This window comes from Heptranchias perlo, chromosome 5 (genome assembly GCF_035084215.1).
Source record: "Heptranchias perlo isolate sHepPer1 chromosome 5, sHepPer1.hap1, whole genome shotgun sequence".
NCBI classification, from domain to species: domain Eukaryota; kingdom Metazoa; phylum Chordata; class Chondrichthyes; order Hexanchiformes; family Hexanchidae; genus Heptranchias; species Heptranchias perlo.
In genome coordinates this window covers 84,923,826-84,946,632 of record NC_090329.1, presented here as the reverse complement: position 1 = coordinate 84,946,632, position 22,807 = coordinate 84,923,826, and the positions used below count along the sequence as shown (strand labels likewise).

The 22,807-nt window shown below is 45.3% G+C and overlaps 1 protein-coding gene across 1 annotated transcript; it reads left to right on the top strand.

Annotated features, from left to right (window-relative positions):
* Window positions 1–591: 591 nt before the first annotated feature.
* Window positions 592–22,025, top strand: LOC137322174 (uncharacterized). The gene is made up of 3 exons (XM_067985289.1): window positions 592–609; window positions 5,452–5,553; window positions 18,804–22,025. Exons 1-3 carry the CDS (start codon window positions 592–594, stop codon window positions 22,023–22,025), a joined length of 3,342 nt encoding a protein of 1,113 aa, XP_067841390.1.
* Window positions 22,026–22,807: the final 782 nt, after the last annotated feature.

Here is a 22,807-nt window from a genome sequence, read left to right as displayed (position 1 = left end):
TCCTGTCCGGTTTGTGCAATAATGCCCGCTCCTGGGTATCCCTATGAGGACCCACCACTGATGCCACCCAGTGTATCACTGCAGAGTGGGTGTAGGTGTATTTGCAGGGCTCTTCTGCGCAGACGACTGAGAGACATCGGGGATGTCCCCGGTTGCAGCCTGGAAGGCTGTGGAGCAGAAGTTCGGGATGGCAGTGGTGACTTTGACAGCGACAGGTAGGAAGATGGTGCAAGGGCCAGCCAGGTGCAGCTCGGCATGAAAGAGGCTGCAGATGTCCACGGCTACATGTTGAGTGACTCTGAGCCTCCGTGTGCACTGCTGCTCAGAGAGGTCCAGGAGGCTGAGCCTCGGTCTGTGGAACGTGTGGCGAGGGTAGTGCCCTCTGCGACGCATCTCTCTCTGCGGTAGCCCTCCCTCCTGCTGTACAGGTGGATGTGTCACAGCACTCTGTTGTGGAGCTCCACGTGTCAGAGGTGGACGGCGTGGATGGCAAGGCTGGTGAGGCTGGTGATGCTGTTCGCCCTCCGAGGAGGTCATGACTGCAGCTACGGCGGCCCCCATCCGCAAGATGTACATCTGAGGGGGTCCGCAATGTCTCCGGACCCAGGGGTAAGTGTGCAGGTTGGTGACTTCGACCATCAGGAGGAGGGTGGTGGAGGCCAAACTTTGTCCCAAGTGACAGAGCGGCCTCCTGCAATGGCTGAGGGTCTCCCCCACCCCCACCTGTCAAATGGACCTTTGCAGCTGCCACAGGCTGACGGCTGCAACACGTCCATTTCAACTGGGACTGTTTCCCCCAGTGTGTGAAACAGTCCCATGTTTATCCAAAATCACACACAGTCCCTTAATCAGGTCAGTTAATGACCTGAACAACCAAAGTAAATACACTCAAATGGCATCCCGCTGGCTTTAATTGCCTGCGGGGTTCCCACCAGCGGGGGCTGCGCACGCACCCCCGCACGTCAGTGCGGAACCCGGAAGTGGGCGGGATCGAGGCGCGATCCGGTCCCGCTCCGGGATTTCGGGATTTTCGGGGCCCCCCCGCTGAGAACGCACCCGGTAGCGGGTGCTAAAATCGGGCCCTATGTCTCTATTTATAAAGCCCAGGATCCCATATGCTTTTTTTTAACAGCCTTCTCAATTTGTCCTGCCACCTTCAAAGATTTGTGCACATACACCCCCAGCTCTCTCTGTTCCTGCACCAGATTTAAAATTGTACCATTTAGTTTATATTGCCTCTCCTCTATCAAAACCATTCATGATCTTGAACACCTCTATCAAATCCGTGCTGACTTTCATTTATTAGTCCATACTTTTCCAAGTGCCAATTAATTTTGTCCCAGATTATTGTCTCTAAAAGTTTCCCCACCACTGACGTTAGACTGACTGGCCTGTAATTACCGACTTTATCTCTCTCCCCTTTTTTGAACAGGGGTGTAACATTCGCAATGCTTCAGTCCTGTGGCACCGCCCCCATATCTAAGGAGGATTGGCAGATTGTGGCCAGAGCCTCTGCAATTTCCACCCTTACTTCCTTCAGTAACTTAGGATGCATCCCATCTGGACCGGGTGTCTTGTACTTTGAGCACTGCCAACCTTTTAAGTACTTCCTCTTTATCTATTTTTATAGTTTCCAATAGCGCTACTACCTCCTCCTTTACTATGACATTGGCAGCATCCTCTTTAGTGAAGACAGATACTAAGTATTCATTTAGTACCTCAGCCATACCCTCTGTCTCCACAAGAAGATGTTTCTACCTCTCTATCTCTGTTTTTTTTGTGTGTTTGTTGTTTTTTTTTTGGTGATTTGTATATTCTGAGACCTGGCAGGTAACACCTGTCTGTCTGCACACTGATTGCCTTGGCAACGGGCAGTTGAAAAAACTGTCTGTACTCACCAAGCATTGTTCTGTGAATTATAAATGCGACTTCATTTCGAGGATTTCATTTCCAAATCGTTCACCTGAGGAAGGAGGTAGCCTCCGAAAGCTTGTGAATTTAAAATAAAATTGCTGGACTATAACTTGGTGTTGTAAAATTGTTTACAATCCACAAGAAGACTTCCTTCTTGGTCCCTGAGCAGCCCCATCCCTCTTCTGACTACCCTTTTACTATTACTTTAACTATTTACTTTAATATGTTTATAAAAGACTTTGGGGGTCCCTTTTATGTTAGCCGCTAATGTATTCTCATACACTCTCTTTGCTCCTCTTATTTCCTTTTTTAGATCTCCTCTGTACTTTCTGTAATCAGGATGTGGAGATGCCGGTGATGGACTGGGGTTGACAATTGACAACTTTCTGTAATCAGCTTAGTTCTCTACTGTATTATGAACCTTACATAAGCCTCCTTTTTCTGTTTCATTTTAATCGCCATATCTTTAGTCATCCAGGGAGCTCTAGCTTTGGATCCCCTTCCTTTCCCCCTCCTTTCCCCCTCTTGGTAATGTCTACTCTGTACCCGAACCATCTCTTCTTTGAAGTCCTCCCATTGTTTAATTCCTGTTTTGCCTACCAATTTTTGATTCCAATCCACCTGAACCTTCTCAACTCATTGAAATTTGCCCTCCTCCAATTAAGGATTTTTATGCTTGATTGTTCCTGGTCCTCTTCCATAATTATTCTAAATCTAATGATATTATGATCATTTTACCCCAAATGCTCCCCCACTGAAACATGCTCCATTTGCCCCACTTCATTCCACAGAACTAGATCCAGCACTGCTTCCTTCCTCGACTGGAAGCACACTGATCAAGAAAATTCTCTTGTACACATTTCAGGAATTCCTCCCCCTCTTTACTCTTTACACTGTTACTATCCCAGACTATAATAGGATAATTTAAGTCCCCCATTATCACTATGCTATAGTTCATGCATCTTTCTGGAATTTGCCTGTAAATTTGCTCCTCTATCACTTTCCCAGCATTTGGTGGCCGGCAGTGTACACCCAGTAATGTAATAGCTCCTCTATTGTTCCTTAATTCTAATGAAATAGATTCTGTCTTTGACCCCTCAACTACATCATCCTTTTCCAGTGCTATAATAGTTTCTTTGATCAAATATTGCCACCTCACGCCTCCTTTTTTCCTTTCCCGATCTTTCCTGAATATCTTGTAGCCAGGAATATTAAGTACCCAATCCTCTCCTTCTCTGAGCCAGGTCTCTGTTATTACCACTATATCAAAGTACTGTGTGGTGACTTGTGCCTGCAGCTCACCAACCTTATTTACCATGTTATGTGCATTTACGCACATGCACTCCAAACTCATCTTAGATTGCCTCGCATATGCCCTCTGTCCGATCCCTCCTATTTCTGAACTATTCTTTATTCTAGTGCTATTTGTCTTTCCCAGTCCTCTATACACCTTGTTTCTCCTCTCTAATGTTTCATCCTGGAGCCCACGCCCCTGCCAAATTAGATTAAACCCTCTCCCACAGCACTAGTTAATCTCCCCAACAGGACATTGGTCCCAGCTCTGTTGAGGCGCAACCCGTCCATCTTGAACAGGTCCCTCCTGCCCCAAAGCTGGCCCCAAAGTCCCAGGAATCTGAAACCCTCCCTCCTGCAGCATTTCTCCAGCCACACGTTAACCAGTCTTATCCTACTATTCCTATACTCACTAGCGCGTGGCACTGGGAATAATCCAGAGATTACTACCTTTGAGGTCCTGCTTTTTAACATCCCCCTAGTTCCGGAAACTCTGACTGCAGGACCTCAACCTTTTTCCTTCCAATGTCACTGGTTCCCACATGGACCACGACCATGTCCTTTCCCACCTCACACTTAACAATTCTCTTTTTACTGATATATTTGTGGAATACTTTACTGTTCTTTTGAATTGTTTTTTGGGATGCTCTTCTCATCCTTGCTTTCCTTACTACAGATCCTTTTATAATTGTAATATTAGAGGTTATTTCAATATCACACATTGGAAGCTGCAAATCTTTTTTAAAAAAAGGCCATCTGATTGAGATTGGACTTCCTCTGGGCCTTCCAATAATCTAAGGGTTTATAGATAAGGACAGTATAAAATTTGAATCTGTAATTTGCTCCATCAGTTGAGGAGTTGCTAAAGCAGCTAGAAACTAATTTAAAATAATCTTAAAATGGTTAATAATGGCAGCTAGCATAGGAATGACACCAGAATATAAATTAAGACTAAATTTGACATACTGTTATTAATATTTAACATGGCTACAGTAATTTCTGGAAAAATAGCTCTATTCCTAGTTTTTGTGGTCTTAGAATTGTAATTCACTGGGTTTGTTGTACTGTCAGTAAAGTCATACCAAATTAATGGCATGCCACAAGCAAAATATTTCATTACTTTCGACTATTTTGTTGAAACTTTTGGGGAATTTGTTGACACTATTGACAGTTTCTGAAGTCTTGCTGGTAAATTTAAAATCATAAAAAAATGGCTGTGTTTTTTCCATCTTGTACTTTATGTCAGCAAATAAATCACACTGGATAGATTTCATGTAAGTAATTGTGACTCGCATGCTAAATAACTGATAAGCAAGGGTTCATTTCTTCCCACTCCAATTTTCTCCCTTTCTTTCCTGAAGCTGTTGACTTATGCGAGGTATGCTTCCTACAGCACCTCACCAAAATCACTGGCCTTCATGTGTGCAGCCAGAGAGTGAATGTTGGCAATCTATTCAATCATGGGGGGATCACGCCAAAGGCTGGTCTTATCCCTGCTCATATCCACATGCATATACTCTCCAACAGAGGTTCCAGCAATCAGGAATTAAAATCCTGGCTAATGTTTTCCCTTCTTATCCCAGGAATACTGAGGCTAATTGTAGTTTCCCACCACCAGCTCAGCTGAGATTGGTTAGCTCAGGCTACAAACAGGATCACACCTGAGACATTCCTGGTCTGTATGGCTCAGTAAACCAGGTTGTGCATTTACCAACTAGGCCATAATGGGGAACTACACGAAGAAGAGTTCTTTTTAATTAATTAATACATTTTGGAATATTTATCTAAGAAACAAAATCAATGGGAATAAACATGTTAGTGCCATACTTACGTCCCAAACTTCCTGGCTCAGGGGAGGGCATATGTCAGCAATTGTGCCTTTGTGAGGCCAAGAATTTTCTGATAGGGCTGATGTTCTCTGGGTTTCAGGGTCTTCTGATAAAGCATCTGCCCTCCCAGTGGCAGCCACATGCAAATGATGGAGTTAGGATGGGATGATATCACCTAAACTACATTCTATAACTTCCACTTTCCAATCTGCCCTTTAGAATGTGCACCACTGTTTACAAGTCACATTTTGCCAGGATCCATTCATCGATGTGAAAGTACTTGGTTGAAAGGACACTGCTCAACTATGGGTGGAGAATTTTGGCCATATCTTGGGACTCACTGCAGGTATTGGGAAAAGAAATCACAATTTTACTCAAAAAGCTTACTCTTATATTCTGTGTTGTCCTTGAAAAGCATCCTATTTCAACACAGCTACTGGGCTGCACAGTGGACTGCTCAACGGGAATCCCACTTTATATGATCTACGTGCTAAAGGAAGAGGAGCAGCAGGAGGCTGTAAGGAAAGCCAGATTTATCAGACACCAGAAGAGAGCCAAATCATCCTGGCAGTACCCATCCAGTAGGATGTATAGATCCAGGATCACTTTCTGAGACCTTTCCCAGAAGGTCTGTTTCAGGAGCCTGAGCTAATTAATCTCAATCAGGAGGTTGTGATTCAGTTATAATGCTTTGGAGAAGCTCTGTTTGTTGTTGCAGCCAGATCTGCAACCAAGGTCCACAACACAGACAGCTCTACCTGTGGCAGAGAAAGTGACGACAGCTCTCAATTTATATGCCACAGGCTCATTCCAGTGAGCTACAGGGTACTTTTGACAGATCAGTCAATTTGCAATGCACTTCTCTATAAGGGAAGTCACCAATGTCTTCTTTGCTAGGACAACTCAAATCTTTACAATTTGTCTGCCTGTCCATGATGTGCAGCACCTCCACTTCATGTACATTCAATGTTTTCAGCGCGGCTGCTCCTCCCTGATTGTATTTCTTTGGCTCTAGTTGCCTTTTTCATTGGAGGAAGAGAAAACAATGTTAGGACATGTGAGTGCCACAGACACTTTGCCCCATATGAGTGCATGCATCCCATAATGAGATGTGGAAATGCATTGCCCCATTAAATGCAGAGTTCTGTAGCCGTTGTAGTAGGCAATGTGCGTTGGCAGTGTAGTTTTGAATAAAGAAGGTGCTTGAGTGTTCGCAGAGGTTGCCCTTTGCAGAAGTGAGTTCCCCTGCCACCCAAGCTCCGAGCGCCAGCCCTCAGCCCCCATGAATCAGCAGTGTGTAGTCTGGGCAATTTTAACCCCCGGGCCTTATCAGCATGCCGCCGGTCAGCTGCCCGCTCGAAAGGTGTAGAAATCAACATCTAGCCAGCGGGTGGGAGCGGAATTTCAGGTGGCAGGAGGCTGCAGGCTGGTACCAAAGGAAAGCTTGCTGGCAAGCAGATAAGTCATGGGGAGGGAGTTTTGGGAGGGTCTCGTGGGTGAGAGTGGAAGGAGTCCAGTGGATGGAAAGGCCACAACTTTTCTTATGGGGCCCAGAGGAATTCACCTGCTAAAAGGAAAGTAAAAACCTTACCTATTTGAGCATCTTCCATAGAAACAAGAGTAGGACATTCAGCTCTTCGAGTCTGTTCCACCATTTAATTAGATAATGGCTAATCTGTACCTCAGCTCCAATCACCCACCTTTAATCCATATGCCTTGATATCCTTAACATTTATGCAACCTGTCCTCATGATTTAACTTTTTAAGCCTTGGTATCATTCTGGTAAATCTGCGTTGTATATACCCTTCCGTAGATGCGGTGCCCAAAACTGAACATAGTAATCCAGATGGGATCTGACCAAGGCTGTCTACAATTGAAGCATAACTTCCTCCTCTTGTCTTTAGGGCCCCCTTAAGATAAAGGCAGTCTTTTTGATTTATTTATATACCTGTGCACTAGCTATTAGTAATTTGTGTATACGGACAACAAAATCCACAGTTCCTAGTCTCTCGCGATTAATAAAACATTCTGATTTGTCTTGCTTGGATCCAAAGTGTATGACCTCACACCTCCCCACATTGAAACTCATCTGCCACTGTTTTGCCCATGTCACAAGTTACCTCCAAATTCTGTGCACTCTTAGTTTTGCTAATAATCTCTTGTGCGGAACCTTATCAAATGCCATCTGAAAGTCCAAATAGACAAAATTCATATGTACTCCCCTACCTACGATGTTAATGATCTCCTCAAAAAGTTAATCTCGATTGATCAGAAATCCATTATTACACTCTTTGATTAGCTAATACTTGTCCAAGTGCTCTATCACTCTGTCCCTGATGATAGATTCCAGTAACTTCCTCACAACTGATGTTAAACTGAAGTTCCCTAACTTTTCCCTCATTCCCTTCTTAAATAAAAGGCACAATCCCAGAATCTAGGAAGCTTTGGAAAATAATGACTAAAGCATCTGAAATTTGCTCACCTAGCTCTTTTAATACCCGTCTATATTAAGCCCCATTATTTTTTCCATGACTATTTTGTTTAACTTATATTAAATCCAATGAGTTCCTTCCTTTGACTTATTTTTAGGTTCCCTTGTACTGCTGATATTTTGTCCTCTTCCTCTACTGTGCAAAAGGATATAGAGCAAGTCTGCCCTTTCCTTATTGTCTGTTATAGTTTCACCTGTATCTGTCTTTAGTGGGTCCACATTCTCCCTTACCACTCAGTATATTTATAAAAACTCTTACTGTTAGCTTTGACATCCCTTGCAAGTTTTCTTCATATTCTCTTTTTGCAATTTTTAAGACTTTGTAACACTTTGTTACTTTTCATAGCTCTCTCAGTCTGCTGGATTTCCACTTTTCCTTGAATTGTATAAGCCTTTTTTCTTTTAGTCTTTTTCAGTATTTATAACGAGGAATAAGGAAATGGCACAGAAATTAAACAAATACATTGGTCGCTAAATTGGGCCAAGTAACGCCCGTTGTTTTGGCGCTACACGGTCTCTCCGACATCCAAGATGGTTTCCTGCGTGATATGCGCCAGACGCCACCTTGGTAGAGGAGTTAGCGCATGTGCTAATACCGGACTCTGGAAGCATGTAAATTAAGGAGAAAATGGGTGCAATCAGTGTGCAACGCTGATTTAAAGTGATACACACCATTTTCGACCTTAATGCTCAACTCAACGCACAGTCTTATCCCTGACGATCTAAACGTTTCTTACAGTGCCTGAAGGACCACCCCACCAACGCTATTTAAAGGGGCCATGCAGGTGTTGCAGGCTAGTTGCTGGATTATTGCTTCTGGCTGCTGAAGAAGGAGGAAGTGTTTTTTGAAGCTCCCTATTCTTACTGAGAGTTCCTACACTACTTTTGAGAGTGCTTTGGCAGGTACTGCCTTACGGGTCGCAAAGTTACAACCCTGGTGGAACAACATTCCTGCCAACCATGGGCAGTCTGCTAGGGCTCCCGCTGGGCATTGAGCATGACTGGAAGCATGCAGAGAGGCCATGCATAGCAGGTCAAGCTGTGAGGAGACTGAGGACAAGGAGGCGCAGGGCACTGAGCAGGAGGCCCTACCCATGAGGGCCTTCCGGGATCAGTTCTCTTACCTCAACATGACCGAGGAGGATTCCATCCACCACCCTAAACATTCACTCCCTTCACCACCAGCACACAGTGGCTGCAGTGTGTACCATCCACAGGATGCACTGCAGCAGCTCGCCAAGGCTTCTTCGACAGCACCTCCCAAACCCGCGACCTCTACCACCTAGAAGGACAAGGGCAGCAGGCACATGAGAACAACACCACCTGCATGTTCCCCTCCAAGTCACAAACCATCCCGACTTGGAAATATATCGCCGTTCCTTCATCGTCGCTGGGTCAAAATCCTGGAACTTCCTACCTAACAGCACTGTGGGAGAACCTTCACCACACGGACTGCAGCGGTTCAAGAAGGCGGCTCACCACCACCACCTTCTCAAGGGCAATTAGGGATGGGCAATAAATGCTGGCCTCGCCAGCGACGCCCACATCCCATGAACGAATAAAAAAGAATATGGGGATAGTGCAGGAAAATGGCGTTGAGGTAGAAGATCAGCCATGATCTTATTGAATGGTGAAGCAGGCTCGAGGGGCCGGATGGCCTACTCCTGCTCCTATTTCTTATGGTCTTTCTTATGTTCTTACTTTGATACTGTGTTTTACCTCATTTATTCACATGGTTGCTTAACTGCACAAGTGGCACTTTTGCTGTTTAGGGGTATGTATTGGTTTTGTATTGTGCCAAATGTTTCCTTGAATATGTTTGTCTGTAGGTTTACCCATTAATTTACTGTGGTCGATTTATTTCTTAACTCTTCAGAGTTTGCCTTACTTAAATTTAAAATCTTAGTTTGTGACTATTCCTTCTCCATCTCATACCTAATATCAAACTCAATCATAGCATATTTACTATGTGCAAGCAATTCCCACACCATCAGATTGTTAACTATTACTGGTTCATTACCTCTCACTAAATCTAGTATGGCCTGTTCCCAGAGCAGTTCTGAAACATATTCTCCTGAATACATTCTAGAAATTCATTGCCTTTACTACTTGAGTTGTTCTGCTTCTCCCAGTCTATGTGGAAATTAAAATCTCCTATTATAACCACATTCTTTCTGCTACATGCTTCCCTGATCTCTGCATTTATACATTCCCCACTATATCACTACTGTCAGGAGGTCTGTAGACAACTCCCACCAGATTCTTGCAACCTCGGCTGTTCCTCTGTTCTAAACATAGTATTCCCATTGCCTGATCAACCTTACTGAAATCCTTTCTTTCTATTGCTGTAAATTGGGTCTTTTATCAATTCTGCTACTCCTCCTCCTTTCCCAAATTCCCTGTCCAATTTCCCAGGTCGCAGATCCCCTGCCCGCTGTCATCACCTGGTGGGAAAACCACTGACTTCCCTGCTCAGGCCACAGTTAAAATGGCAGTCTGGGCCCGGTGACATCATTGGACCCCGACTTGCACATTTAAAGAAGGACCCCACTGGCTTCAGGTGGATGACCTTGCCACCTGCTCAAAAAGCAGGTTAAAATGGAAGGTGGTGGGATTATTTCTAGCCTTTCCTTTCATTCTTTCGATGGTCATTGTGATAAAAATTATGTAGATTGTCTAAGTTTTGATTTAGTGGATAATTTTCCATTACCAAAAGTAATGAAAAAGTCCTGTGGGTTGGGGGGGGGTGGGTGTGTGATGGATCTGGGGTGGAATGGAACCTCACCCCACCCAGTGCTGACATCCCTAACCCCATCTGACATCTTTGGATCAGGGTAATTTGAATCTAATGTCGGGGTGCCATGCCATTTCTGATACACTTTGGACACCTGAGGGGAGAGGGACATTTCTCTGTGGCACCTTACTGCAGTATTCACAGTTCCATGGGGCTCCGAGATAGAGGAAGAAAGAACTAACAAGCTCATTCTATTTCCTTATGTTGGTCTGGCAACTTCTTTTTAATTCAACATCTCCCTCCCTCCCTCCTCCCCACCATGGCCCGAGCAATGATGGATGTCAAGGGCTCAGCCACTTCTGGCACCCAGGGAAAATGTGCTGTAAGATGTATTTTCCTCATTTACATCCATCCATTTGCGGGCAGCTTCATTATGAAGCAGGATTTTTGACAGAGTACAAAGGGGCCCAACCCTGCTGGATTTGGCTTCCTGCCCAAATTGCGCACCCACCTCCCCCTCCCCCCCACCCCCTCCGTCCTCCCACTGGCTGCTGCAACAACACAAAACCTCCCTGGCCCTAGGAATTTCCTGTCCGTCTCTTTAAAATTCAATCATTGTGCTTAGGCAGTTTAACAGGCAACCAAGCCAAAATCTTGTCCCAGGTTTATCCCGATACAATGTTGCAAAGTTTGTTATTATATTGCTCCTAGTAACAGGCTTGAGAACATAGCAAATATACAATTTTCAAATATATGCATATTTTGGGATTGGTTCAGTTTGTATTTGACTGTATTTGAATTTGAGGTAAAGCATTTAAAATCCAAGACGTCCTTTTTTACAGAGTTTAACCAGAGGACACAGATTTAAAGTGATTGACAAAAGAGCCAGAGGCGACATGAGGAAACAATTTTTTACGCAGCGAGTTGTAATGATCTGGAATGCACTGCCTGAAAGGGTGGTGGAAGCAGGTTCAGTGGTAACTTTCAAAAGGGAATTGGATAAATACTTGAAGGGAAAAAATTTACAGGGCAATGGGGAAAGAGCAGGGGAATGGGACTAATTGGATAGCTCTTTCAAAGAGCTGGCACAGGCACCATGGGCTGAACCACTTCCTCCTGTACTGTACCTACTATGATACTATGAATGATGATAACAAAGAACTGAACTGTTCAAATGATCAGGTGGCGATTGGAAAATCCCATGAGAGGGACACCTTTTTAAATCTCAGAAGAGATGAATTGTTATTCTGTTGCGACACGCACCAATTTTGAAGATTAAAGTGAGATGTTATGGAGGCATAAGAAAATCCAGTACCTAAAAGTAATTTACCCAGGCCTGTTGTCAAAGGTTTACCTAGATCTCAAGGCAAGGGCCAGCATTCTTATAGGTATGGGGAAATGGGATACACCAATGATAGTAATCTGTGATATGGGGCCAAAATAATCTAGGGTTAGAAAAGTCCCAAAAATATTACAATTATCTTAAATTTGTGCTCTCTCGTTACTATTTGGGTGGCCAGTGGAAACAATCTATTGCTATTTATCACAACCTATCATAATCTAAATACCACTATCAGGTTCCCCATTAACCTTAGCTCTTGTAAAAAAAAAATTCCCAAGTCTCTCCAAAACTGTAACCCCTCATCCTATTGAATCTATAATTCACCTCTCCTATTGCCCAAAACTGTACACAATACTCCAACTATGATTTAATTAATGTATCGTACACGCTCAACATTACAACAGCTTATCTGAACAGGTTTCTGACTAATACTTGTACCCCTTTTTGTACCGCAGAAATCATTCGACGTCCACACACACACATTTTCCAGCAAGAGTCTCTGGATAGTAATCAGAAGTGGAACCAAGACTGATTTTTTTTCCCCTTTGTAATCCAGGGCGTTGAGGCAAATTACAGTGTTACAGCTGCTAAACCCTCTGAGATCAGTTAATTCAGTACAGGCTGGATATTGAACCTGGAGCTTCAGCCTATATGACTTAATGCAACACCAGGCAGTGCTTTTACCCACATTGGTCATTAATATATATATACTAGTTTATGAGCAAAGATTAGCCAATTTTAACAAGAGATTGAATAGCTGGGCTGTGAACAGTTAATGGTTTGGAACAAATGAAACCAACGAGGGAGGGAGAGATAAATGATTGAAGAATTCTTCCAAGATATTGCAGGGTGTGATTAATAGACACACATTGATTATAATATGTCTGTTTTCCATCTAAACCTGATTTCTTCACTCTGTAGAGATTATAAATAGTACTAGTTAGATCCTCAAACTTGATTCTGGTACCATGTCTAGCTCATGCCAACAGAAGTATTCAACCCTTCTCCAGTTATACAACAAAACATACAGATTTAAATAGGATTAATTTATCATTAGGGTAAGGATAATTCAGCACTATTTTTCTGTTTCAAGGCAGAATGAGGAGGGCTCTGAAACTCTGCAGGAGCCCAATTCTGGCACTCCCGTCTAAACATCAAATGGCCCAGTTGAGGGCATGCAGACTAGAATCTAGGTGCCAGCTAAGGCACAGAGAAAAATGTGAGAAGAGGATAGAATGATTTAATCCTGCAATATGAAATGAAGGATTTGTTACCAATGTGCCATTTACCTCAAGTGCTGAGGACAAAGCCAAAGAATTCAATTTCGGAGCAGCCAGCGAAAGCTTTGATGTTATCTCTCAGATGCTCGTATTTTTGACCTTTTCCAGCAGCAGCCTTCTCAAGTGCTTTGTTATTATCTTCAAATAGGACCATGACATCATCTGTCACCCTGCTGCCTTATATGAAAATAACACTGGACTTCCACAGCAGTCCTGATTATAAGCATGAGGCCCAAATCTACTTTCCATTCATTTTTTCCAGCTACTTCGATCAACGGAGTCAGTATTTTGTTTTGGCATTTGATCTGTGAGTCTTAAACATATGGGCATTGAACCTATACATGGGAATATCATTCCATCGCTGGTTCAGATCTCCTCTCATCTTGTGTCCCTTCAAAGTATATCTTTAGTGGGTTTAAATTAGCTGTGGTGTGTTAGCTGATCTCATCCAGGCAGCAGTAAAGGGGCACCCCGGCTAGGAAGGTAAAAATCATCCTGGGTTCCCGTTGTTGATCACTATTCGGTGACGCTTGCAGGAAATTGTATAAGTTTGGATGTTAGAGGAGGGCGGGATCAAACTTGGCTGTGATGATCCCAAGGATGAATATCTGCCAACACTACCCAGGCTCGCTCACATATGAAGAGTAATCACTAGAAGGCTGCCACTACTCATGGAACTGAGCCCCAGTGTGAATCATTGCCTTCATGAGGAGGAGGAGGAGGAACAACAACAACAACAACAACAACAACAACTCCCATTTATATAGTGTCTTTAACGTAGTAAGATGTCCCATTGGGCGTCACAGGGCAGTTATCAAACAAAATATAGGGAGAAAATTGGAAAAAAAGCTTGCAACCCAAAGTCTCTTTCTAAAGTTATTGATGCTGGAAAAGGAAGACTGTGCTAGGAGTTCTTTCTTACATTTAGATCCTCAAAGTGCTTACAGCATTCATTGTTCTAGTCATATGGCATTCCTGCTAATTCATCAGAATAAGAGTAATAAAATCTGTCAGGGAGAAGAGCTATTTTATATCCCAAATATATTAACATCATGCCAGAGAATTAAAAATATCCCTGTTAACAAACAAAGCAGGCACATTCTCCATTCTTTAGTATGTTGTTAATATAGCTTTTCTCCTTGATACACATTACAATCCATTGGGCACTGACCTTGATTAGAGTCCTACATTAGAGGGATGTTTCTCCATTCAGACAAGGAGCAACACTGGCAGGGAGCACTGGTCAGGAAATCGTAGGTCTGCAGCCCTGATTTTCCATCTACTTAAATTAAGTTATAGTCCAGCAATTTTATTTTAAATTCACAAGCTTTCGGAGATTTTCTCCTTCCTCAGGCAAATGTTTCAAGATCTCCTTGAAGCCTACGCATTTATACATATTGAACAATAATAAATGGTGTTTACAGACTGCCTCTGCAACTGCCCGTTGCCAAGGCAGCGGGCAGTTGCAGAGGCAGTCTGTAAACACCATTTATTATTGTTCAATATGTATAAATGCGTAGGCTTCAAGGAGATCTTGAAACATTTGCCTGAGGAAGGAGAAAATCTCCGAAAGCTTGTGAATTTAAAATAAAATTGCTGGACTATAACTTGGTGTTGTAAAATTGTTTACAATTGTCAACCCCAGTCCATCACCGGCATCTCCACATCATACTTAAATTAATGGATGGAAATCAGGGGTAATGGACATGTAATTTCCCGACCAGCACTGCTCCTCGTCAGGAGTGCCTGAAAAGAGAATGAGACTATTTACATTTGAAAGTGGTACCACAAGTGTACAACCTGGTTATGTTGTAATCCAAGGTATGCAGGAGGTTATGTTCTGGAATTGGGGGCGTTGAGCTGAGTCAAATCCCTTGACCACTGTTCCTGCTTAGAATCTGCAAAAGAGATTGTTGTTTAATTTCATTGGGAAATAGATTATTACAATGATGTAATCTGATTACCTGCTTAGCAGCTCTATTGATTGGTAAAGTCTCACAGGGTGGCTTATTAATCTTTTCTTACTGAAAATCTAAACTTTTATTTGAATATACAGATTGGAATCAAATATAGCAGGATAAAGGTTACAAGAACCAAGCTCATGACAAAATACTAAATGTTATGGTTTGTGAACCCACAGCTTCTAAACTGGAAGCAGAGACCTTGAACTAATTGAAACATTTGGATTACTGATCTCCTCATGCTTTTATCGTGACAAAAGGGGAGCTTCATCACATTTCAAATCATGAGAAAGTCTACGGCCATGAATTTCCTCAGAGTTGTTCCCGATTCACTGCCGTAACTTTGTTGGAAGTTCTTTTGGAACATTATGGCAACGGAATGGGAGAAGATCCAAGGAAATTCCCTGCACTCTCTGTAAACTTAAGCTCATCCAAAGCTCTGCTGCCCATATCCTATACCATTCAAAGTCTTGATCTTCCATCACCTCAATCCTTGCTGTCCTACACTGGCTCCTGCTCCCCTGACCCCCCCAAATTAAAAATTCTCATTCCTGTGTTTACATTCCTCTGTGGCCTTATCCCTACCCTTCTCTGCAACCTCTATGGGCACGGCCAGAAAACTGGCAGTTGCGGATCAGCCACCCATTCTATGCAATGACCAATTTTCCTTTCCGTGGAAGTTAAAGGAAAGGAAAATCAGGCAGGGTGGATAATGGACGATGATCAACAACCGCCAGTTTTCCTCCCGCATGCAAAATGAAAATTACCCGGTCTATTCCTTTAAGACCCGCCATAAAACCCATATCTTTGACCAAGTTTTTGGTCACCCCTCTTAATATCTCCTACTTTGTCTTGGCGACCATTTTTTGATTACACGTCTATGAAGCATTTTGGGACATTTTTCTACATTAAAGGTAATTGTTATTGTTGTTGTCCTCCTTTTTCTTCTTCTCTCTACTGATACTAACTGACCTGATATGTGTTTCCTGCTTTTTGTTTTTGAAAGTCAATGGAAATAAAAATCGGGAGATATGTAAAATGGGCTGCTGATTTGCTATCACCCGTTTTACACTATCATACAATGTCAAGATCTACCCAGAATCTTCGTATGCTAATGTACTACTTGCAACCTTGTTTAATGGTTTTATTCAATGAACTGTCAATTGAGTCAGAGGCACCCATCAACATTGATCAATGTAGGAATCTTTCATTCTGGATAGCCGTGTTCAAATATGTATGACAGTTATTGGTAAATCACCATCTGGTCTTCTACGATTAGAAGGGGAAGCATGGATCTTCCTGTATCACTGTATCACAGCTCTTGGAGTTCTGTGGGCTATTATAAATCTCAGTGTAGGATGTACAGTATGGACATTAGTTCAGGATTAGTATTATCAGTAGAGTTAGCAAAGTGTCTCATATTTAGCTATTTTTGTAAGCGAGGAGGAAATGTCAGTTAAAAATTCTGTAAAAATAGTGCAAGCTGCTGAACTGTCTTCAGCTTATCTATTACTTTCAACAAACCTGTTTGTAGTTTATAGCCTAAACCACATTCTGATGGAAGGTTTATTCTACTGGTTTCTGAAATCTAGATCATCATCAGAAGGCTATGATCATATCCAATAAATCAAATACAGTAACAAGCGTTTCTGTTTGACTCCTGGGCAACGCTACAATACCAGATATGGTACATTAAACTTATACTTCAGTTCGCAGGGAACAAGGGCTTGCTTACAAGAATGGTTCTTGATGCTGAGCATGAGTTATCTGATAAAGGTCTAAAATGTAACACTTATCTATTTGTGCTTTCATTTGTCCTCTATTTCAGCACAGAATCTGCATGTTTCACAGTCCTACACAGAACCAGCAGTAATTTGACAGACTGTTTGTCCATTTTGTTTTTCACTGAAGGTATTTATTTTGAAGCCAGAACCTCTACCCATCTACCCACCTTCAGTAGCTCTGCACCTACTAATACCCTGCTGGATCCTATATAAGGTATATCATCTCAATTCCCTCAGCTGGGGCCTGAACCCACAACTTTCCAGAGAAACAAGAGAACTACCAAGGTGGAATTGCTATCCAGTAAATGGCTTTCTTGTCACATTCAGATAAAGATGACTCCATAAACCCATTTTACATATCTACAGAAGGAAATGGAAATTTAAATTAAAAAACCCTAAAGCAATTGCATGATGTATGTCATTAATCCTCTGTACAATTCTTTGGATCAAGTTGAAAGAAAATTAAATAAAAATGTTGCCCCAGATTTAATGCAATGACCTGAAAGGAAACTCTTATTTCTAATTTTCCTAGAGGGTTGAGTTCAATAGGAGGTAAAATAAGTCTCCCCCAATGATTCACGAGTTTATCGGTGAGTAACTGAGCCATATAGTTACTTACTGAGCACCGGGAAGGTTCCGGATATGATCCCAGGTCTGCACTGAGTTAGCTAATCTCAGGTCAGGTAGCGATAGGGCATTGTAATTGGCCTCAGCACCCCTGGGAGAAAAGTCAGTTAGAGCTCCTACTCCTGATTGTTTTCCAGCAAGTGGATAACAGAGGCCAATTTCCCATTTATGGGAGCATGTACTTAGAAAATCTGTCATCAGATGAGGACAAAATGGCACCATTGGATAGTCAGTGGAAATTCACCATCAAGGCTTACACATGAAAAGTAGCCACGTGGGTGAGGTACCGAAGGGTGGTCGGTGTCCATGGAACCATGCATCAGAAATAGTCAGTGCTTTCAGGAGAGGGGAAATGAAGGGGAAAAAATCAGTGGCAAAAGTTGGTGAGAAAAGAAAAATTAAAGTAAGGAAAACAGCTGAGAAAGCTTATTGTCAGACAATATAAAAATATAACTACATGTACTAACAAATGGCGTAGAGAGAATGTAATGATTTTCAATGAACAATGTGATGCAAATTGATGTTTTAATTGATTCTAATTATGCGTACAACTTCATTTTTGTGTAAAACAATAAAATGACACGTTGTGAACCATGGAACTGTTTCCTCAAGCAAAATGATTTAAAGCTGATTTGTCATATTAGGCATTTGCAACTATAATACCTTTGCAAAAATGTCCTGGCTGTTTCAGCTCGATTAACTGTCTACACAAAGAAGAACAATCACATAAAATGATTTGAACAAATAAATGGTAGAGCACGTACTCCATCTAATTAATGTTCTCATCTTTGCGGAGTGGTGAAGCTAATCTTTACAAAAGGTTGTATAAGTTGCGAGAAAAAAAAACAATTTAACAACCAATGATTTATCAATCAAAAGTTCACCTCCATTCATGAAGAAAACATAACAAAAGAAGTGGGTTACTCAAGAAAGGAATGCCTCTGTCCCCTGGAAGTTGCCTTGGAGTACCAAAAAGGGCAAGCCAACTCATACCCACCTCATGCAGCAGCACATTCACTATGCCAGCCCATCACCAGTTTAACTAAGCCGAACATGAAACTATTGAACGGACCTGCCCTGAATTCAGTTCTGAAGACACACATAGATTGAGATTCAGGATGACCCAATAATTCATGTACTTGATTCCACACCAGAAAGTCATTTAATTCCCAGGGCTGCCTGCTGGGTGAGTTCACCATACCAGACATAAAAACAAGGGTCCCCAAAATCGGCAGGCTGTTCCAGCAAACTCCTGCCATAAGGCCGGGTCCTGGCCTAGTGCTGAGATTTCTGGGATGAAATTGTGGAGGTGGAGTCTTTCCAAGGCCATTGACATAACAGGGGTCAGTGCCAGTGGTGGGGACTCCGAACATCAGAGTTCCTAGACCCTTGGCCTTCTCAGGGACCCATCATATGGTCCCTATATACTGACATAGACATTGGGGAAAAAAATCAGAAGGAAGCAACCTCCAAGCTGAAAGCTGCCTTGAACATCCACTAATCACAATGGTACACAGATCCTAACGATCTGAGTACTGAGTGCACAGAGCCCCTACATCAGCCCACAGAGCCCCTACATCAGCCCCAGAGCCCCTACATCAGCCCACAGAGCCCCTACATCAGCCCACAGAGCCCCTAAATCAGCCCCAGAGCTGCTTCATCCGCCCCAGAGCCCCAACATCAGCCCACAGAGCCCCAACATCAGCCCCAGAGCCCCAACATCAGCCTCAGAGCCCCAACATCAGCCCACAGAGCCCCAACATCAGCCCCAGAGCCCCTACATCTGCCCCAGAGCCCCAACATCAGCCCCAGAGCCCCTACATCAGCCCACAGAGCCTCTACATCAGCCCACAGAGCCCCAACATCAGCCCCAGAGCCCCAACATCAGCCCCAGAGCCCCAACATCAGCCCCAGAGCCCCAACATCAGCCCACAGAGCCCCAACATCAGCCCACAGAGCCCCAACATCAGCCCACAGAGCCCCAACATCAGCCCCAGAGCCCCAACATCAGCCCCAGAGCCCCAACATCAGCCCCAGAGTCCCTACATCAGCCCACAGAGCCCCAACATCAGCCCCAGAGCCCCAACATCAGCCCCAGAGCCCCTACATCAGCCCACAGAGCCTCTACATCAGCCCCAGAGCCCCAACATCAGCCCCAGAGCCCCAACATCAGCCCCAGAGCCCCAACATCAGCCCCAGAGCCCCAACATCAGCCCACAGAGCCCCAACATCAGCCCACAGAGCCTCTACATCAGCCCACAGAGCCCCAACATCAGCCCCAGAGCCCCAACATCAGCCCCAGAGCCCCAACATCAGCCCCAGAGCCCCAACATCAGCCCACAGAGCCCCTAAATCAGCCCCAGAGCTGCTTCATCCGCCCCAGAGCCCCAACATCAGCCCACAGAGCCCCAACATCAGCCCACAGAGCCCCAACATCAGCCCCAGAGCCCCAACATCAGCCTCAGAGCCCCAACATCAGCCCCAGAGCCCCAACATCAGCCCCAGAGCCCCAACATCAGCCCACAGAGCCCCAACATCAGCCCCAGAGCCCCAACATCAGCCCACAGAGCCCCAACATCAGCCCCAGAGCCCCAACATCAGCCTCAGAGCCCCAACATCAGCCCCAGAGCCCCAACATCAGCCCACAGAGCCCCTACATCAGCCCACAGAGCCCCAACATCAGCCCACAGAGCCCCAACATCAGCCTCAGAGCCCCAACATCAGCCCCAGAGCCCCAACATCAGCCCACAGAGCCCCTACATCAGCCCCAGAGCCCCTACATCAGCCCACAGAGCCTCTACATCAGCCCACAGAGCCCCAACATCAGCCCCAGAGCCCCTACATTGGCCCCAGAGCCCCAACATCAGCCCCAGAGCCCCAACATCAGCCCCAGAGCCCCTACATCAGCCCCAGAGCCCCAACATCAGCCCACAGAGCCCCTACATCAGCCCCAGAGCTGCTTCATCTGCCCCAGAGCCCCAACATCAGCCCCAGAGCCCCAACATCAGCCCCAGAGCCCCAACATCAGCCCCAGAGCCCCAACATCAGCCCCAGAGCTGCTTCATCTGCCCCAGAGCCCCAACATCAGCCCCAGAGCCCCAACATCAGCCCCAGAGCTGCTTCATCTGCCCCAGAGCCCCAACATCAGCCCCAGAGCCCCAACATCAGCCCCAGAGCCCCTACATCAGCCCACAGAGCCCCAACATCAGCCCCAGAGCCCCTACATCAGCCCACAGAGCCCCAACATCCGCCCCAGAGACCCTACATCAGCCCCAGAGCTGCTTCATCTGCCCCAGAGCCCCAACATCAGCCCCAGAGCCCCAACATCAGCCCCAGAGCCCCAACATCAGCCCCAGAGCCCCAACATCAGCCCCAGAGCTGCTTCATCTGCCCCAGAGCCCCAACATCAGCCCCAGAGCCCCAACATCAGCCCCAGAGCTGCTTCATCTGCCCCAGAGCCCCAACATCAGCCCCAGAGCCCCAACATCAGCCCCAGAGCCCCTACATCAGCCCACAGAGCCCCAACATCAGCCCCAGAGCCCCTACATCAGCCCACAGAGCCCCAACATCCGCCCCAGAGCCCCAACATCAGCCCCAGAGCCCCAACATCAGCCCCAGAGCCCCTACATCAGCCCCAGAGCCCCTACATCTGCCCCAGAGCCCCAATATCAGCCCCAGAGCCCCTACATCAGCCCCAGAGCCCCAACATCAGCCCCAGAGTCCCTACATCAGCCCCAGAGTCCCTACATCAGCCCCAGAGCCCCTACATCAGCCCCAGAGCCCCAACATCAGCCCCAGAGCTGCTTCATCAGCCCCAGAGCCCCAACATCAGCCCCAGAGCCCCAACATCAGCCCCAGAGCCCCAACATCAGCCCCAGAGCTGCTTCATCAGCCCCAGAGCCCCAACATCAGCCCCAGAGCCCCAATATCAGCCCCAGAGCCCCTACATCAGCCCCAGAGCCCCAACATCAGCCCCAGAGTCCCTACATCAGCCCCAGAGCTGCTTCATCAGCCCCAGAGCCCCAACATCAGCCCCAGAGCCCCAACATCAGCCCCAGAGTCCCTACATCAGCCCCAGAGCTGCTTCATCAGCCCCAGAGCCCCAACATCAGCCCCAGAGCCCCAACATCAGCCCCAGAGCCCCAACATCAGCCCCAGAGCCCCAACATCAGCCCCAGAGCCCCAACATCTGCCCCAGAGCCCCAACATCAGCCCCAGAGCTGCTTCATCAGCCCCAGAGCCCCAACATCAGCCCCAGAGCCCCAATATCAGCCCCAGAGCCCCTACATCAGCCCCAGAGCCCCAACATCAGCCCCAGAGTCCCTACATCAGCCCCAGAGCCCCAACATCAGCCCCAGAGTCCCTACATCAGCCCCAGAGCCCCAACATCAGCCCACAGAGCCCCAACATCAGCCCCAGAGCCCCAACATCAGCCCACAGAGCCCCAACATCAGCCCCAGAGCCCCAACATCAGCCCCAGAGCCCCAACATCTGCCCCAGAGCCCCAACATCAGCCCCAGAGCTGCTTCATCAGCCCCAGAGCCCCAACATCAGCCCCAGAGCCCCAACATCAGCCCCAGAGCCCCAACATCAGCCCCAGAGCCCCAACATCAGCCCCAGAGTCCCTACATCAGCCCCAGAGCCCCAATATCAGCCCCAGAGCCCCAACATCAGCCCACAGAGCCCCAACATCAGCCCCAGAGCCCCTACATCAGCCCCAGAGCCCCTACATCAGCCCACTTAATTTTAGGTATTACATTTCTTCATAATACTATTACTGAGTTTTATCAGAAAAATAATTGTCAGTAGATAATGGTAAAATTCTGGAGACTGTATATAGTTACATAAGAGGATAAATGCAGTGATGCTTTGCTGTCAGTGGGGAAGCACACTCGAAGGGAGCAAAGGTTGGAAAATCACTGTCGCTCGATGTCCCATCGACTTCTCTTTGAGTGTCGCTCTGTACTCAGAGTGCAGTATCACTGAATTTATTCGAATATTATCCCTGCCTAGGCTTGCCTATGTAGCACTGTGATGCCATCCTTTATTCCTGCATTGTGTTAAATGTCATTAACATCACTATCCTCTACGGTCCTGTGATACCTGCTATAAACGTCTAATAAAATAAGTTTGATTGAAGGATAACAGCCTTGAAGCTCACACTTTCTTCTCACCTAATAAATATTGCAACTGCTGGAGCCTCCTTTCAACCGTGAAACAATTAGCTTTACCTCTAGTTACAGTCATACAATGAACTCTCAATTGATCTTACTTGCTCCATAAAAGACTACCTCTGAAACCTCTATTTGTATGTTTACATTTTTACAACTTGCAACATCTTTCCTTTCTGCCTCTTGCAATATTAAGAATAAGGAAAGCTCATACTGACTCAGAGTTCTCTGCATTAATCTGATGTACTGCATATTAATGCAGCATGTATTAATCTGGTGTAGTACTGCAGCTCCCTCAATCACCAGCAATTTCATCTTGCTAAAATTACTAGGATCCCACAAAAGCTCCTTTTGGTAAAGGAGGTTATGACACTTGATTC